Source organism: Idiotropiscis lumnitzeri, chromosome 17, assembly GCF_059441095.1.
Source record: "Idiotropiscis lumnitzeri isolate Australia: NSW breed Sydney's pygmy pipehorse chromosome 17, RoL_Ilum_1.0, whole genome shotgun sequence".
In the NCBI taxonomy this organism is placed as follows: Eukaryota; Metazoa; Chordata; class Actinopteri; order Syngnathiformes; family Syngnathidae; genus Idiotropiscis; species Idiotropiscis lumnitzeri.
In genome coordinates, this window is record NC_142407.1 from 10750462 (window position 1) to 10766640 (window position 16179).

The window sequence follows — 16179 nt, forward strand, 5'->3', positions numbered from 1 at the left end:
ATCTGTTGCATGCTTTATTAAATATAATGGGTCATGGATTTGAATGACAATAATAGAATACTATTTTTGGAAATGCAATAGATTTAAAGTTAGGGGAAATACATTTTAAAGTAGTTTAAAGGTGAGGTCATGTGAAAAAAAAATTGGAATGTTGAATAATTTGAATGTATTTATTTTCACCTCATCTATGAATTAAAAAAGAACACGTTATCTATTTTGTCTGCATCTCTGAATTATTACAGGGAGTTATTAAGCAATCCACTCAGATCATTGAATACTACAGATTGACAGCATATTTTTTTAAATTTTTCCTATAGATATTAAAAAAAAAACATTCAACGTAAGTAAATGATGAGGTATTATCTATGCTACTGATTTTTAAAGTGTGTAAAGAGTATCACTATTGATGCATAAAATAATTGCTAAATCTCAAGTAAAGTTCAGTTGCATTTCATTTTTAAGCCCCAGTAAACAGAAGAAAAATGCACGGATGAAATGATGGTCATTTGTATTTTATCTTTAATAATTGTTTAAAAACTTTTATTTAAACCATATTCATTTAACTTGTATGTGCGGTACACTTAAGTTAAATTATTTATTTTTCCCCCATGAATATTCAAGCACAGTGATATTGTTGAAAATGTGCACCATGCTTGCATTTATGATAAACATCTTTTTTGGGGAAATAAAAACTCATTTTTAAGTAGAACACTTGTTTTGTTTTAATCCTGCTCATTTTGAATTTATTAAAATATGGGCTGCTGCAACAGGCAGCTTTTTGCAGAAAGGGGACGATACGTTCTTCCAACTAGGAGCAGAAATGAACAACTACATAGGATGGAAGATTTTTTTTAAATATTTCGGGTTACTTTATTTGGGCGCACAAGCTGATCAAAAAAAAAAAAAAGACAAGGACTTATTGCAAAAACGAGAGCTGAATTCATGCTGGGAAATGACAACGTTTGCATACCTTCAGGCTAGCAGGTGTCCTCTGGGTTGATATGATCCTCAAAAAAAATAAAGCCATTGAGCCTGCCTGCCTCAAAATGATTTGATTCTCAGGGCTGAATTGCACGGTTTGACTGTTGGTCTGTACCTTTACTGCCAAATGCAAAACTTAAAAGTCAACCAACCAGTTATATTTGAAGAGAAGTTAATGCACACAATTATGTATCTAACCTCAACTGGAAGTCATTCAAATAGTTTGAAGACACGAGACAACATTTGACAAAGGAACAAAAACGCAGTATCTCAGACAGTTTATTGTCGTCTTAACGCATCCCCTTCAGTCATCATCCTTCTTTCAATGTAACAGTTATCAGTGGCAGAGCAACATTTGAAACTGCATCCAAAAAAGTATAAGACATTTTCAATGTTTTTTTTTTTTTCTGGCAACCCTTACATGCTTTCATTATTCTGTATACGGCCCGCAAATGAAGTTTGGACACCCCTGATGTACGTTTATTTGACGCAAGAGCCCCAGTTGTAAATACACACTTTGGACATAAAACAAGTTGCTGAGACTTCCTGTTGTGGGTTTAAGGTGTGACTTTAATAGCTACCACATGACAGACTTTGCTTTGGAGCAGCAGGTTTTTTTTTTTTATATTGTAGTGGAGTGGGTGGAGAAAAAAATCTTTAACTGACAGACTTCAGCTTGGTCCATGGGTTGGTGCCGCGCACCTCCAGCGGTGGATCGTTGTGAAAGATGTGGTTGCACAGTTCTTCCAGCGGCGGTTCAGGATCCGTGGTGGCAAACTGGGCAGCGTCTTCGATTTCTTTCCTCACCTCGACATCAATTTCCTATAAACGCAACGCAACAGTTTAGCCAATTAATCCTAAAAGCACAACAAGTTTACATCCAAGTATCTTGTTTTTTCGCTAGTTGCTACCTTGAGCTCTTCCACGCTGGCCATGTTGTTGCTGAGCATTCGATCCTTCAGCAAGGAGATGGGGTCGCTCTTACTGCGCACTTCCTGGATCTCCTCACGTGTGCGGTAGCTGTGAGGGCAAAAATTAGTGTAGTGAGTGTTGTGAAGGTGCATTAGATTCGAAGAATGGACACTTTGAGAACCACTGATGGAAATCTGCCAATTTGCTATTTTTGTGTTTAGGCCAAAATTTTTACATCCAACTTCGGCACTTTAGTTGCATTTACGATGTCCGTTTTTTTGCGGTTAAGGTGGTTTGTGTTGACTACTACATGGTAGAAGCTTATATAGTGCTGATGCTTTATGATCCTCTCCATTTTAAGTTATTTGCTACCATCTTGAGGCATCTATAAGCCATTAAAAAGCCCTTTTGAGAGCCCGTTAATTCTTCAAGGATTCTCTCTCAGTCCCTATCAGGACTCTTGATTACCTGACACCAGGATCACTCATACTGTGACCATGATAGCGGTACGTCTGAAGTTCCATCAGAACAGGACCCTGGGGGGGAAAAAAAGAACCTTACTAAGTCAACCGAGCAAAAAAAAAAAAATATATATATATATATCATCTGAGTCATATCATTTCATGTTTAACATACTTTCCCGGCTCGGCACATATCGGCTGCGAAGCGAGTTGCTTCCCGAACACAGAGGACATCCATCCCATCCACCTAAAACACAAATGAACACATTTAGTTAGATTGCAGAGTATTTAAATAAACACAGTCAGACATGTAATGGCACTGACACTACCACAGACGCAGTAAATCCACCCCATTTCATGTCAGCATCAATTGAATAGCATCATGTCATAAAAAAAAAAAAAAACTTGCTGAACAGGTAGCTGCTAATGTTCAAGATATGAACAACGTTAATAGCACACTGCCACCTGCTGGGGAAAAAAAGAACAGGGCAAAATTCAACTGACACTTCATGGAAGTTTGCAGCCGTTGAGTCTTTTTTTTTTTTTTTGACATTATCAATTCTGAAACAAAAAGCCCACATCTTCTAGCAATAACTGATACCTTTGACTAACACTGTAAATATGTCATATAGTTTTTGTTTAATGATTTGTGATGTGGATGTTGTACCCTGAGACCAGGGATGTAGTCTCCTCTCTTGTAGTAGTCCGTGCTGGCTGCAGCTCGCTCCACTGACGTGCCCATGCCATACCGGTTGTTCTCACAGATGAAGATGACGGGCAACTTCCAAAGTGCGGCCATGTTGTACGTCTCAAAGATTTGACCCTGTTGGAGCACACAATTTGCTTGAGAGAACCAAAACAATCACTGTAGTCTGTGCGTGTGAAGAATATTTGGGGGAATTAAGTAGAACTCACCTGGTTGGCAGCACCATCACCATAGAGACAGACGCACAGCTGTTTGTTGTCAAGATAGTTGCAGGCCAGAGCCACGCCAGCACCTAATGGAACCTGAGAAGTCAGACACGCAAGTGTAAAGCTCCAAAAAAATGTTTTTCCATTTGTGTTTTGACCATAGAATACACGTTTACACACATACCTGCGCTCCAACAATCCCATTTCCTCCATAGAAGTGTTTACAGTACATGTGCATGGAACCTCCTTTGCCCTTTGCAATACCACTTCTTCGCCCTGCACATACAAATAATCCAAAGACACTGAATCATCAACATCTCAATACTGAAAATGAAATTTAGTCACTGTGGGATTTACCAGTGAGCTCAGCCATGATTTCCTTCACTGTGCCTCCCCTGGTTAAAGTGTAGCCGTGGGCGCGGTACGCCGTGATCAGGTGGTCGGACAAGTTGATCGCTGCCTCAATACCAACAGCACAGGCTTCCTGCAAAGGGAAATAAAAAGCTCAAGTCAAACAGGAGGTGGTTAAAAAAAAACACTAACGGAGATTTAGCTTCCAATTACCTGGCCGTCATACAAGTGACAGAAGCCTCGGACGATCTTCTGCTTGTACAGCTGATCGGCCTTCAGCTCCATTCGCCTCATCGTCTGCATGGTGCGATAGTACTGCAGACCCTCATCGCGAGTCATCACCACCTCAGTGGCCGGGCCCTCATCCAGTTTGTGGAGGTCGCATTTCTGAATAGACACAACAACGCGTCAAGTACGATGCCAAAGTGCGCTCGGAATTGACGTGTTGTGTGTTGTTTGAAACAAACCTTTATTTCAAAAGTAGCCTGAGTTGTGAAGTCGGCATACGTCCTTGCTGACACAACCACTGCAGCACCCTGACAACAGACAAAGTTTAACATGCGTCCAAGCAAATCCGTTCTACAATAGCAGAGGAGAGAGAAGAGATTCATGTGCAGAGCGGTGCAGTGTGTTTACAAGTTCCCAACTTTGTCAAGGATGCAAAAGATACTTTTTTTTGGTCATACCTGCACACAGGCATGACATGAAATACAAAGCCCATGTTAACCCAGTATATCTCAAGACTTGGAAACTACCATAAAAGAAAATAAAGGGTAATGCTTATTCAAGCCTTAATGTGTGCAAAGATGGAAGGCATCAAAGGAATGGATGTAATCATCCATTATCCAAATCGCTTATGCAAATAAGATAAATGAATTTATCATATTTACAATGTAATTTTTTTTACTTGACAAAAAATAGGGTAAGGAATTAAATGATCAACGTGCATTGATGAATGTGCATAAGGCTACAATGATAGCTTTGAGTAGTTGAGTGTTAGTAATTGAATAAATACAAAAATGAAATCTAAAATTATAGTAATAAAAGTTTTGCATCAATGAATAATCGTGATTATTATTTTTTTCCCCTCATTATCATCCAGCCACACAATTCGATAGTATTGTGAGATTTTGGGTCAATGACAGCGAATATGAATCAAAACAGAAAATCGTAATGTCATTATTCAATTCGGCGTAAATCTGAAGTTGTCCACAACACAGCAGCATGCATGCGTAAAATACGTAGTCATAATCAAAACGATAAATGCATGAATATTAAAAGAAGCAACTTAGTATTTGTCAACCAAAACAATTCGGCCGCCTTAAAGGCTTGAGCGAGGGCAGCTGTGTGCTACCATTCGGCCTAACAAGGTCAACACACCGCTGACAGTCTTATTTTTGGTCTGCATACCCATAATGTAGGATGGGAGTCCTTACGGGATATTGCATAGATGGGCTGGGCTTACGAAAAGAGTGTACTTACATTTTTTTGAGCACACGTCCTCAGCACATTAGAGAAAAGTGACAGCATCTTTCCTGAGCTAGCCTGCTACCCCCCCGTATGGTTCCGTCCTTCCGATAGGTGACGTACTTCCGGTTCCGCTTCATTTCTTCTTCGACTCGCTTCGCTGTTGCCATGGCAGCTTTGCTGCCACCGCTTTTTAACGGTTGGTGTGAGACAACACATGCGCATGAAAAAATACAAACGACTATGATTTTGTGAAAGGTTTGGGTTCGTCAACCTCAGGTTAAATGTCCCGTGGAAATGTTTATAAATGCAATAAATAGTAGGTGAAGAGGTTAATCGTACAGTTGAATATAATGATTCATAAAATGACAACAATCAGGTTCATTTAACAAATAGTAGAAATACTTTTCAGAAAGCAAATTTCAACCCAATTTCAAGTTTTGAAATAGTGTCATCTGTAACTTCTTAATTTCTTTAAAATGCAATGCTCTATAAGAATTGTTTGCGCATTTCTTAATGCTTCTTCATCCTTGATGTACGTCTACACTCTACTTAAAAATGTTAACAATTATGCTATTGCTGAACATTACATGTAATGGTGGCCCAAATTATATAGTATGTGCGGTAATACTTAATATTTATAGGTGAATATGAGATTCACCTTTTTAATTACAAAAAAATAAATAGTTTTCTACTCTATTGTAATTGACTGGGCTGAAACTGACCATTGACTACGTACTTATATTTTCATTTTCAAAATGTATTATAATCCTTATAACGTCTCAAAGGAAACGTCAACACAATACAGTTCACCAGAACTTTAATGCAGTTTTACAAAAGTAACGGAGCTATTATACAGCAGTCATTGTCTCATAGTAATTAATTTTTACAGGCTACTATTTTTTTATTGACAATAATAAAACATTTTTTATTTTTCATTTTAAATGTATGTATTTTAAATAATTGTAAAATAGTGTCAACATACGCCTACCCAATATAAAATGTTCTGTAGAGACACTCCCCCTATTGGCAGTATTGTGCACCATGCAGTCGATGCATGCCCTCCGCTGTGTTCACTGGGTAGTAAATGTCACCTCAGCATCATCCGCGTCAGACTCCTCATCCCTAGCCCTCGCCATGACCTTCATCGGGATTTTTTAGCTTCATGCTGAGGTTGTTTTATTTCCTGGCGCTTCGCTGATGAAAGTGGACACCGGAACTGCATAGCGGCGTCACTGCGGCGTGTTTGGAATCTTTCTTTTCTCATGCGACCATGGCCAATACAGTAACGCCGTCCGACACAGTGGCTGCGGGTAAATATTTACATAATTATTCTTTAATTTGATGTTGTCGTGAGGCTTCATTGCAGGCTCGTGAATAAGATCATTGGGGGAATGAAAATCTGCGCGGTGTGCTCGATGCAAACAATAGCTAAAATGTGTGCATGATGATGCAGCATGGCAATTTTCATTTTCCTGTAAACATGTAAAAAAAAATCATACATTAAAATAAACGTCCTCGTGTTTCCTGTAAATTGTTTAATTGTGCTTCCGGAAGAGGTAGGCTTGTTGTAGATTTAAAGGCAAAACGTAGAACTACGTTGTTATTGTAATGACGTCACTATGTCGTCTAAGAGCTTTGACGGGTGGGGAGTGCGTTGACGTGGCTCCCCTAGAGATTAGACTGTTATTTTTACGAGCATCCTCCCGCGCCAGTGATGAAGATGCTGATGATGATGGTAAAAGTTGAAGTCATTGTTAGGCCCTACACACCCTGAAAGCAGAGAAACATCAGCAGGTCAGTAATCACATTTCCTGTAATCATGTCAATGACTACTCCAATGCAGAGAACTGTTATATGCTCATGTCACACTGAGGTTCATTGGAGAGAAATTGGCTGAAACTGAAGCTCTTTTAGCAGACATAGATACAATACTTGTATGAAGTACGGTAAAGCAGTATCATAAAGAAAAAAAAAAAAGCCAAAACCCATAATGTAATTCTTTGTATTTTTGTAAATTCAAAGTACAAGGCAGTGGAGGATTTCAAATATTCTATTTGTATTTCCTCCTGATAAAATGAAGGGAAAAAAATGATGCGGCAGTTCAGTTGTTACACAAAATTAAACGTTCCTCTCTGATTTATTGTTTGAACAGTTTTTTATAGCTTAGGAGGAAAGTAAAAACTGCTCCCTCAGTACGACGCAGATGTGTATTGAGTTATTTGTCTGAAGTCTACCTGTAAGTGTACTCTAATATTGAGCAGGCTAGTACTCCTGACAGACTTAAATTTAAGAGTATTTACTATTTTCACGCCTATTCATACTGTGGTACGTATATCGAGAGACTGTGTTACCGCTACCAATCACAATTAAATGTGTTTGACCAAACTGCAAACTACAACCACAATAATGATTGTGAATATAAATGCTGTAGCAAAAACATAAATGTGGATTTATGTCTTGTGTGAGTTTGCATCAACATATTATTCGGTTTCTGCACTACAGTCGAAAAGATGGCGCCTCCAACTGTCCCGCTACTTGCTGACAAGAGAAGTGGAACAAACAGTCACAGCTCCCCGGCCAGAACTAAAAAAACAAGTGAGTAATCCAAATCAACACTGCGGCTGTTGAGATGAAACCAAATGTCATGTTTCTCCTTCCATGTTGGTGATTTTAGCTGCGACTAACACAGACAAAAAGCCTCTTTTGAATGGACATGCATCACCTTCACACTTGGTTGCGAATATCAGCACCAACCATGCCAGCAAACCAAGTACGGGTAAGTGTCACTCTTAACTCATTTACTGCCATTGACGGCTAAAGACGTCAAAGATTTTTTTTTTTTTTTACTCGGCTGGTAATGAATGAGTTAAGTGTCACATTTTTTCATCTGTAATTAGCCTGTATTGACACCCCCCCCTATGTCTCTACCCTTCAGTTGTGGAGGGTTTTTTGAAGACAGACGACCGGATGCGTTTAGCCAAAGAAAGACGGGAGGAGAGGGACAGAAGCCTTGGTAAGGGAGCTCTCGTTTTCAAGCGCAAAAGTCACTTTCTGTATTTTTCAGTCTCTCTGAAATGGCTTTAGTATTTCTATCCTGACATCCCTCCCCCCCAAACTGCCTAATTGCTCTGCCAGTAGAACATTTATTCTGAGCGCACTGGCTCGTTGACATGATGAGCTCTGTCGGAGCAGAGAATGTTGACCTGCGTCTCTAGAGTAGGCCAAAGAAATGGGTCTCCACAGATAGCGCTGCAGCTCGAGCCTCATGACAACAGTCAATTCCATCAGAAATCTGTAATACTATTTTTTTTTTTACATTTAACTCAATGCATTACATCTCTTTCAGCGGCACGGGAGCAGATGATCAGGGAGAAGGAGCGTCGATCCCAGCTGCAGTACGAGCGCACGGTGGAGGAGCGCTGGAAGCGGCTGGAGGAGCAGAGGCACAAGGAGGAGCTACGCCGAGCTGCGGTGGAGGAGAAGCGAAGAGTGCAATTGGAGGAGGAGAGGGTCAGCTGAATACTGATCATCCTTTAAAAAAAAATAAATAAAATGTTGTTTAAAACTGTCTTGAGTTGCCAATTGGAACATTGTGATGAAAAAGTGGTAGGTTGACAAAAAAAAGCTCCACTGTGATGCGTTTAGGAGCGGCTGGAGGCCCTGATGAGACGCTCTCTGGAACGCAGCCTCAACTTGGAGAACAGACACAAACGCTTGAGCAGAGGCATCCCTGTTGGGGCAGGTGAGAACATATCAGTCTCCACTGGTTGTGTGAGTAACATTAATTAAAAATTAAATTGATTAAAAAAATTAACTAATTATTAACTCTACGGTGTAGGTTTGTTTTGCGACGAAAATGCTATTTATTCTTGTGGTGGAGAGCGGGTGGTGGTGGGGGCTGGGGGGCGTAACAGAAAGTAATTGAGAAGGACTGGCCTATGTCCATCTAAATGATCAATTCTCTTATTGATTCTCATTGGGATTAAAATGCATAATGCAGTTTTACATACCTTAAGTGCAAGAGTTCCTCTCTCATAAATCCAAAGGAAATGAAATATTAGGATTTTGAAGAATTTTTCATACAGCTCTTGTATTGGATCTCAACAGATGTGATTCTTAAGAGTGATTTTTAATGAGAGCTTTTCTCCTGCCTTGATGACTGCCGACAGCTTGGCTTGTCAAAGTAAAAACCGCATGAATAGAAATGAGTGTTCCTCGATTCCCTTAAAGACAGGATGGTGTGACATATCTGCACCGGCACGTGTGTAGCGCCAGCATATTAAAATGTTTCCTACAAAAGGGTGCAGCTTTGAATTAAAAAGTATTTGATGTATCAAAAGTGCCCCTGCAGGTATCTCAACGCGCATCTTGGTCTGGAAGGCTAGACGAGCCTGAAAGCAAATGTTCATAACGCTCTGCTCTGCTCCACCTGCTGACTTTAGGTGACACTGAGAATGCATCGCTCTCTTTCTCTGCCGCCTCCGCCCTTTCCCATGGCCTTGTCTCCCCTCTTCCTGCTGTCAGCGAATCTGGTAATGTTAGCTCTGCCCAGCCTCCTCCATTCCCAAATGTAGATCCCCATGCAACAGTTATTAGTTTATACCTGCATTTGTTTGCCTTTGGGTGGGATTTGAATGCACCACAAACAAAGGCAAACCACTCTTCTGCTTGCATGTTGTGTGTGGTTTTAGTTTAGGAATCAAACTCATTTTAAAGAATGAAAGACTAATCTTTCTGCTTTCAGTCTGTCTGTGCTCCGTATACTCACCGGCCACAACTTATGAGATGTAGTAGGAGAGCTATAATGAAAAATGCATTTTTGTGTTATACCGTTCTTGTATTGGGTTGGATTCGAGTGTTGAGTTTTTTTTTTGCTTGTACTGGAAGCAAACCAGCCAGTAGGTCAAAAAATATTTAAAATCTTTAAATCTAGTTAAAAAAAAAATTTCTACTCTTAATATAGGTTAAGTTTTAGAACACAGGATTGAATTATTTTATGAGTGGTACTGTAATATTAACCTCCCCCAGAGCACATGAAAATTGTTGTTAGCACCATTTTTTAGTGCTACAATTTCCTAAAATCCACTAAATGACATTTGATGAGCAGATGATTTTTTTTTTCTTTTCCTATTAATTGCACATGACCTAGAACATAAATGCACACACCAAAATAGACATGGCCGCACTTTTTAGAGATTACACTTTCACAGATGGTGACAGATGGAACCAGAGGTCATGTGGGATGGCAAGAAAACCGTTTGTTCTTTTGTGCGTGCTCAGGATGTTTCAATGTTATGGCGTGTCGGTGACATGTTGTACAATGTTTTGTTTTTTTTTGCATTCATGTGCTTGAATTCCGCTGCATTCTGCACTCATTTGCAAATAAATGAGAACTCGGCACCACTCCTGTTTTACTACAGGATGGATCTGCTGAACTTGATGCGACAAAATCAGTGAAATTTCACATTGAATGCTTAATAAATGATCACATTGATGACTTTGCTTCTGCAAGTGGCTTTAAACATGACACTTTGCGGACAAGCCTCTCCCCCCAGCTGCTCCTGAACTGATAACAATCTGCTGTCATTTTGAATTCATAAGCATCCTATTTTGTGCTCATGCAGCGCCTTGCAGCCCACGTAGGTCTCCTTTGTGCAGAAACGGACGACTGGAAGGCTCTCAGTCCACTCCCAACACGCCCAAGGTTAGGCGTGCACATGCTGACATTCGGTGCCTCCGCATGTCACCTTCTGTGAGAAAAAAACAATCTCAACGCTCGCTCTCTGTTACTCTCAGAAAGAGCGTCTGCAAAAGGAGAGGAGGACCGCCTCCCCAGGTGGTCCATATACAAAGAGAAGATCCGAATCACCTGCTAATGTCACCAAACAGATGACACCTCCGACTACCTCCAAGTGAGATCATTTTTCTACACTTAAAATATCAAGAGATTTAAATTTGTGCCACACTGAATTCATTTTTCTGTGATTTTTTTTTGTCAAATGGATGCCTGCAGGCTGGCTTCTAAGACACAGTCTTCTGGCAATGTCCACGAGTACCAGCAATCTCCCACCAGATCTCGGCCTTCCAATAGTAAAGCACAAAAGGGTGAGATGGTGGGAAAAAATACCGCGCATAACCACAATGCAGCTGAAGTATGTAAAGCCAGATCATCCGAAGCCGTCAAAGGTGACGCCCCTGAGAAAAAAGAGGACTCTATTGAGAATAAAACGGAGCATAATCTTCAAAATAGGGAGAAGAAAAGAGGTACATGTCAAATAACATTGTTAGCTCACATAAGATGAGGGTTTTTTTTTTTTTCTTTTTTTTTAGTTTTCATGCATGTGTTCAACAGAATCATCGCCATGCACGGCCACAGGGAAGACAGCAAGCGGGGTAACCAATGCTGAGGAAGCTAGCAAGATGTTAACAGAGCGCAGACGTCAAGCTCGCGCACAGAAAGAACTGGAGGACAAAAAACGAGAGCAGGCAAATGAAGAAAGGTGAAAAAAAAACTAAACGGTTGAATTCAATGCAGAATGGATTGAAGTTGTAAATGCAAATGATGTGCCATGCTGGCAGGCTCAATGAAAAACAGCAGACCAAGCAACATGCACAAGAGCAACGGCGGCACAAGGCCACGGAACCTGAGAAAAATGACATCGTTTCTAACAAGGCAACACAAGAAGACAAAAAACAACAGGATGTGCCGGGGAAGGAGCTAATGGGCACAGAGGTAAGAGATTATTGTACCATGCTGGATGGCTGCTCTTCTAATAGACCTGATTCACCAATATAAAATTAATTTAGTGTTGTAAACAGTTCTTATGACGCTGTCGTGTGAGCATCTGTCTTAGTAAATATTTGTTCAATTACAATTGAAATGAAATTTTATTTAAATAAGACATACACATTAGAATGGCTTACAGATGTCTTGTAAAAAATATCGACAACAGGTTTTGGTCAAAATAATCTGGAAGTCAAGAATTACAGCGCATTTCAAGCCTAGTTGTGAGCCCTGAATTAGAATAAATCTTAAAGGGGACGTCCACCCAAAAATCTTCTTGACAAGAATATGTTCAAGTTGAAACACGGCATTCTGGTTAAAATTGCACCTGTGGAATATGACTTAAGCAGTAAAATGCATCTCAGAGGGCAGCCATTTTTTCACCTCTATTGACTGAAAATGACATCACAGTTGCTCAAGGCTCAGATAACGACCAATCATGGCTCAGCTTCAGAAAATTGATGTGCCGTGATTGGTCGTTATCTAAGCCCAAATGTGATGTCATTTTCAGTCGACAGAAGGGGGCAAAATGGCCGCCCCTGAAAACTTTTACAAAAACGCAATTAAAATGTGCCATCTTCTGACAAATAAACTACATAAGTAAATATTAATATTTTCTTCAATAATACAATTAATAATTGATTTTGAAATAGTGTTTGCTGTTCAATAGCAATACTTATTTGCTCTGTCTTCAAATCTTTTGTTGAATATCTTCAAAGAGAGAAAAAGCTAAAGTTCAAGCACACGAAGAAGCGCAGCGTCAGCGTCAAGACCGAGAACAACAGTCGCAACAGGAAGAGGAGGAGAGGCAGCAGCGAAAGAAGGTTAGCGCAAACGGGAAAATGTTTTTGTCCACTTTACTCGAAATGCGTATTCACAAGTTGACGCTTTTTTTTTTTTGCTGCAGAGAATTGAGGAGATCATGAAGCGAACGAGGAAAGGGGAATCTGACGTGAAGGTACTGTAAGAGACTTCCTCTCATACAGTCGCCCTGCTGCCTTCAAACACCATTTTTTTTTTTAACTTTATTTCATTTTCTGTTGATTGTGTATTTATTAAATTCTACGATGATACTTTGGTTTTGCGTCCTATTTGTCACAAATGTTGATTTCCTCGTCGCTTTTTCTGCATTGAATCTGAAGGACGAACAGGTGGAGACCAGGTCACCACCAGGTTAGTATTGATTTAGTTCCCATGCAAATACTTTTCTCTGCTTCTTCTGCTTACGTCCCCCTCTTTTGTACGCCTTGCAGCTGCATGCATGGCAAATGTCTATTGCTATGAGCTGGCACACAAAAAAAAAAAAAATTCATCGAAGGTTTTGTTTTCTGCTTGTTAGTTAGCAGGAACATGCAAAAATGTACTGCTTGAGTGGTTTTCAGAAAACTGGTGAGGTGGTGCATGGTCCGAGGGAAAAAAAAAATAGTTAAAATGAATGATGCATGATGAAATTTGTCAAAATTCAGGCATATGCATCAGGTGAGTATAAAAGTAGAGTGCCATTCTTTGCATTATTTCTAATTTCCCCTCCTGTGTGTATGCTTTAATCAAGTGCCGCAAAATATCGTCTACATAATGAGCCGTGTAATTGTCATGTTAGCTCCTACACGTTTAAATCTAGTTGCAAGGAGGGGGCTATTAGGCAATAGCCTGGAATATGTCATTAAATGGAGTGTAGCACCATAGGAGCTGTCTATTAATAAATGTGCCCTTGAAATCATCTTCATAGTCCTGCCACAGCTCTTAAAGACACATTACGTCAATTGTTGCGCATTCTTTACACTGTTAGGCTTAAATATGAAGTTTTTGTCGACCGTAAACTGAAAGCCCGGTGCATTTGGTGTTTTCAGTCATGTTTCTTTTTTAAATCCCACTTCCCAGTGGAGCAAAATAAGTGCTTTAGCTCATTCACCACCAGTCGAGTAAAACAAAAATGGATCTTTGACGTGTTTAGCCGCCAATGGCAGTGAATGAATTAAGTACCAGAAAGGCTGTAAAGAAGTTCATGTTCTTTTCTTGTACCAGCAACTATACACCCTCTGGAAACACTATTCAGTGTACTGAACCTTTCCCACGTGACCTGAACCAAACGACCAACTTGTGGAAATGTGGCTCAGTAAAGCTATCAAGTGATAGCACCAGGTTTTTTTTGTTCCCTAAAAATGCGGTGTCGCCGATGGTGTAATTGCTTACTCGTATGTCTACTAGAGAAACAATTTGCGTGCTTTGACTCAAATCCAATGCAACTGATGAACGCTGGACGTTTGAAATCAAGCGAAGCCTACTGTGATGTTTGTTTATTCTCCGCAGGCGTGGTAAAGACTGTTGAAAGTAAAGCTCAGGAAGATTTTAAACGGTGTAAAGAGGAGGTTACGAGCAACGGGGAGGGGAAGAACGAAACTGCAGCACAGCTGGACCATCGGAAACATGCCGAATACAATGCTGAAGTGATGCCAGCTCGCACTGTTCATGACAAGAGAATGGACATCACGAAGATGATAGTTGCAGACAAACGAAACAAGGAGGGTACAGACAATCCGGAGAGGGAAGTGCAGGTGAATGCAAACAAGAAGTCGAGAATCAGCTTTAAAGACATGGAGCCGTTCGCAACAGAACCAACCAACGAGGCAGGTGCCACGGTTAAGCAAAATGAGATGAATGGAGCAGTCAAGAGGGCAGAAAGTGTCCCCGCGAGAGGTCATGTGACCTCCGAGGTAAGCAAACAGAAAGCGGCGTCCTCGGCGGGGGGGCCTCGACCACCATGCGCCGTTCATCTGGAGCCACTGGAGGTGAAGCAGTCTTGTGATCAAGTGCAGTCCATGGTCGTCAGGTGAGCCACACTGACCTAAATGCCATAAAACGTGACTTAATCGTCCATGTGAATATTCTCGTTCGTAATAGAAAATAATGAAACAATTTGTATTGACTCACTCTTGTTTAATATTCTATTCAGTTGTCACAATATTTGGGGGCACCTGAAGTTTGGAATCAAACTTGATCATTTTCTGATTATCTTCCAGCCCAGCTTCAAAGGAAGAATTGATTTCCATCCCAGAATTCTCGCCAGTCAACGAAATCCAGCAATGCAGCATAAGTAACACCCGGGCCCTTCAGGACCTGATGGACCTTACCGGTAACGTCACATGCTCCAAAAGGACCTCTGAAGGCAATGTCGGCGACTGCAACAAAAATCTGATCCGCGGGGTCGTCAGCCCCGTGTTGGACTCGAAGCTCATCGGGATGTCAGCGCCCTCCGCGAATCAACTTAATATCCATTAGTGCAACCATTGTTTTCTCCTTTATGCGTACTCGACAAGGCATTTAGAAAATACACGTGTACCAATACATTTATGGAAAAGAGCCATAGAAACTTAACAGTTACTAAAACAATAGTTCAAGTCAGGTTGTATGAACTAAATCAACAGCTGTTTGTTGTAGTTGTGCAGTCCATTTTGGTTCAGTTTTTTTTCCAAGTAAAAAAAAAGCAGCAATTTGTCACTCTTGAGCTCCTTAAAATGCATGCACAACCACTTTTAGGTTTTTGCGTTTATGTGTCGATTCATTATAGAGATAACTTTAGGAAGAGCTGATGCCGCAATTCTGTGCTACCACTGTTTGACTGATTCCTGAACATCATAAGCCCGAGAATATTGTTCCGGTAACACAACTTAACAGTAACTTTCTTGCATATGTTTTTGTGTCTTTTAACTTTCCACTATCCCGTGCAAGGGCTTTTTAGAATTCTTATATAGATGAGATGTTTTAATTTTCTGCATAGAGTACGGTAGTTTGGAATTGGCTTGATTTATTTTGAGGATTGAATTTAAAGAAACATATTTTATTTGCACACACATTGAAGCTGAAATAGAACGACATAAACTCATATTTCAAAATACACAAACTTTGTCACTGTGAGATGTGCAGCGTTATGATGGTAAAAAATGATCAGAAACAATAAAATGTTAAGTAATCAACATTGTTTTTATTTTTCATGCATGTTTAGTCAAGGTGGCTATTTGGCATATACTGCACATTGGAAGCTTGAAACAAAGCAAAGATGGAGGATTTGAAGTAGTTTGCATGAGATATAATGCTGAGATTTCAAACATAATTCCAAAGTTTGTTACATTTTACAATGGAAGTGGCTCCAGGATTGTATTGTGAAAAATAATAGATTACTGCAGTCTCACATGATTTATTTGATGATAATCGTCGGGTGCTACCCATGGACATGTATTCAGAACGCTACATGCATAATTGCTGGGTAACGCCTTATTCTCGTGCTTTCCTACGTAATTGCTGAATCAT

The 16179-nt window shown here is 40.2% G+C and overlaps 2 protein-coding genes across 3 annotated transcripts; one reads left to right on the forward strand and one right to left on the reverse strand.

The window, feature by feature from the left end:
* Nucleotides 1–1244: 1244 nt before the first annotated feature.
* Nucleotides 1245–5245, reverse strand: LOC148320193 (pyruvate dehydrogenase E1 component subunit alpha, mitochondrial-like). Its single transcript, XM_088279554.1, has 11 exons — nucleotides 5100–5245; nucleotides 4085–4153; nucleotides 3831–4004; nucleotides 3624–3750; nucleotides 3451–3542; nucleotides 3270–3362; nucleotides 3022–3177; nucleotides 2530–2601; nucleotides 2362–2429; nucleotides 1893–2001; nucleotides 1245–1803 (listed from the first exon to the last, which is right to left on the reverse strand). Exons 1-11 carry the CDS (start codon nucleotides 5145–5147, stop codon nucleotides 1639–1641), a joined length of 1173 nt encoding a protein of 390 aa, XP_088135680.1. The 5' UTR covers nucleotides 5148–5245; the 3' UTR covers nucleotides 1245–1638.
* An 873-nt stretch (nucleotides 5246–6118) lies between these two features.
* On the forward strand, nucleotides 6119–15845 carry map7d2a (MAP7 domain containing 2a). 2 transcript variants are annotated; one of them, XM_088279552.1, is made up of 17 exons: nucleotides 6119–6397; nucleotides 7590–7682; nucleotides 7762–7863; nucleotides 8023–8100; nucleotides 8434–8597; nucleotides 8733–8829; nucleotides 9530–9619; nucleotides 10712–10791; nucleotides 10884–10999; nucleotides 11101–11351; nucleotides 11440–11587; nucleotides 11667–11820; nucleotides 12591–12695; nucleotides 12779–12829; nucleotides 13014–13044; nucleotides 14182–14701; nucleotides 14892–15845. In XM_088279552.1, exons 1-17 carry the CDS (start codon nucleotides 6358–6360, stop codon nucleotides 15148–15150), a joined length of 2379 nt encoding a protein of 792 aa, XP_088135678.1. In that variant the 5' UTR covers nucleotides 6119–6357; the 3' UTR covers nucleotides 15151–15845. The 2 variants fall into 2 exon arrangements, with proteins under 2 accessions (XP_088135678.1, XP_088135679.1); XM_088279553.1 differs by lacking the exon at nucleotides 9530–9619.
* The last annotated feature ends 334 nt before the right edge of the window (nucleotides 15846–16179 follow it).

Excerpts from the sequence above, each read along its gene's own strand:
- LOC148320193 (XM_088279554.1), bottom strand. The coding sequence starts at position 5,147 with ATGCTGTCACTTTTCTCTAATGTGCTGAGGACGTGTGCTCAAAAAAAT. Across the intron at positions 4,154-5,099 it reads GGACGTGTGCTCAAAAAAAT|GGTGCTGCAGTGGTTGTGTC; the intron begins GTAAGTACACTC and ends GTCTGTTGTCAG. Across the intron at positions 3,543-3,623 it reads AATCATGGCTGAGCTCACTG|GGCGAAGAAGTGGTATTGCA; the intron begins GTAAATCCCACA and ends TTGTATGTGCAG.
- map7d2a (XM_088279552.1), top strand. The coding sequence starts at position 6,358 with ATGGCCAATACAGTAACGCCGTCCGACACAGTGGCTGCGG. Across the intron at positions 8,101-8,433 it reads GGAGAGGGACAGAAGCCTTG|CGGCACGGGAGCAGATGATC; the intron begins GTAAGGGAGCTC and ends CATCTCTTTCAG. Across the intron at positions 13,045-14,181 it reads GGAGACCAGGTCACCACCAG|GCGTGGTAAAGACTGTTGAA; the intron begins GTTAGTATTGAT and ends TATTCTCCGCAG.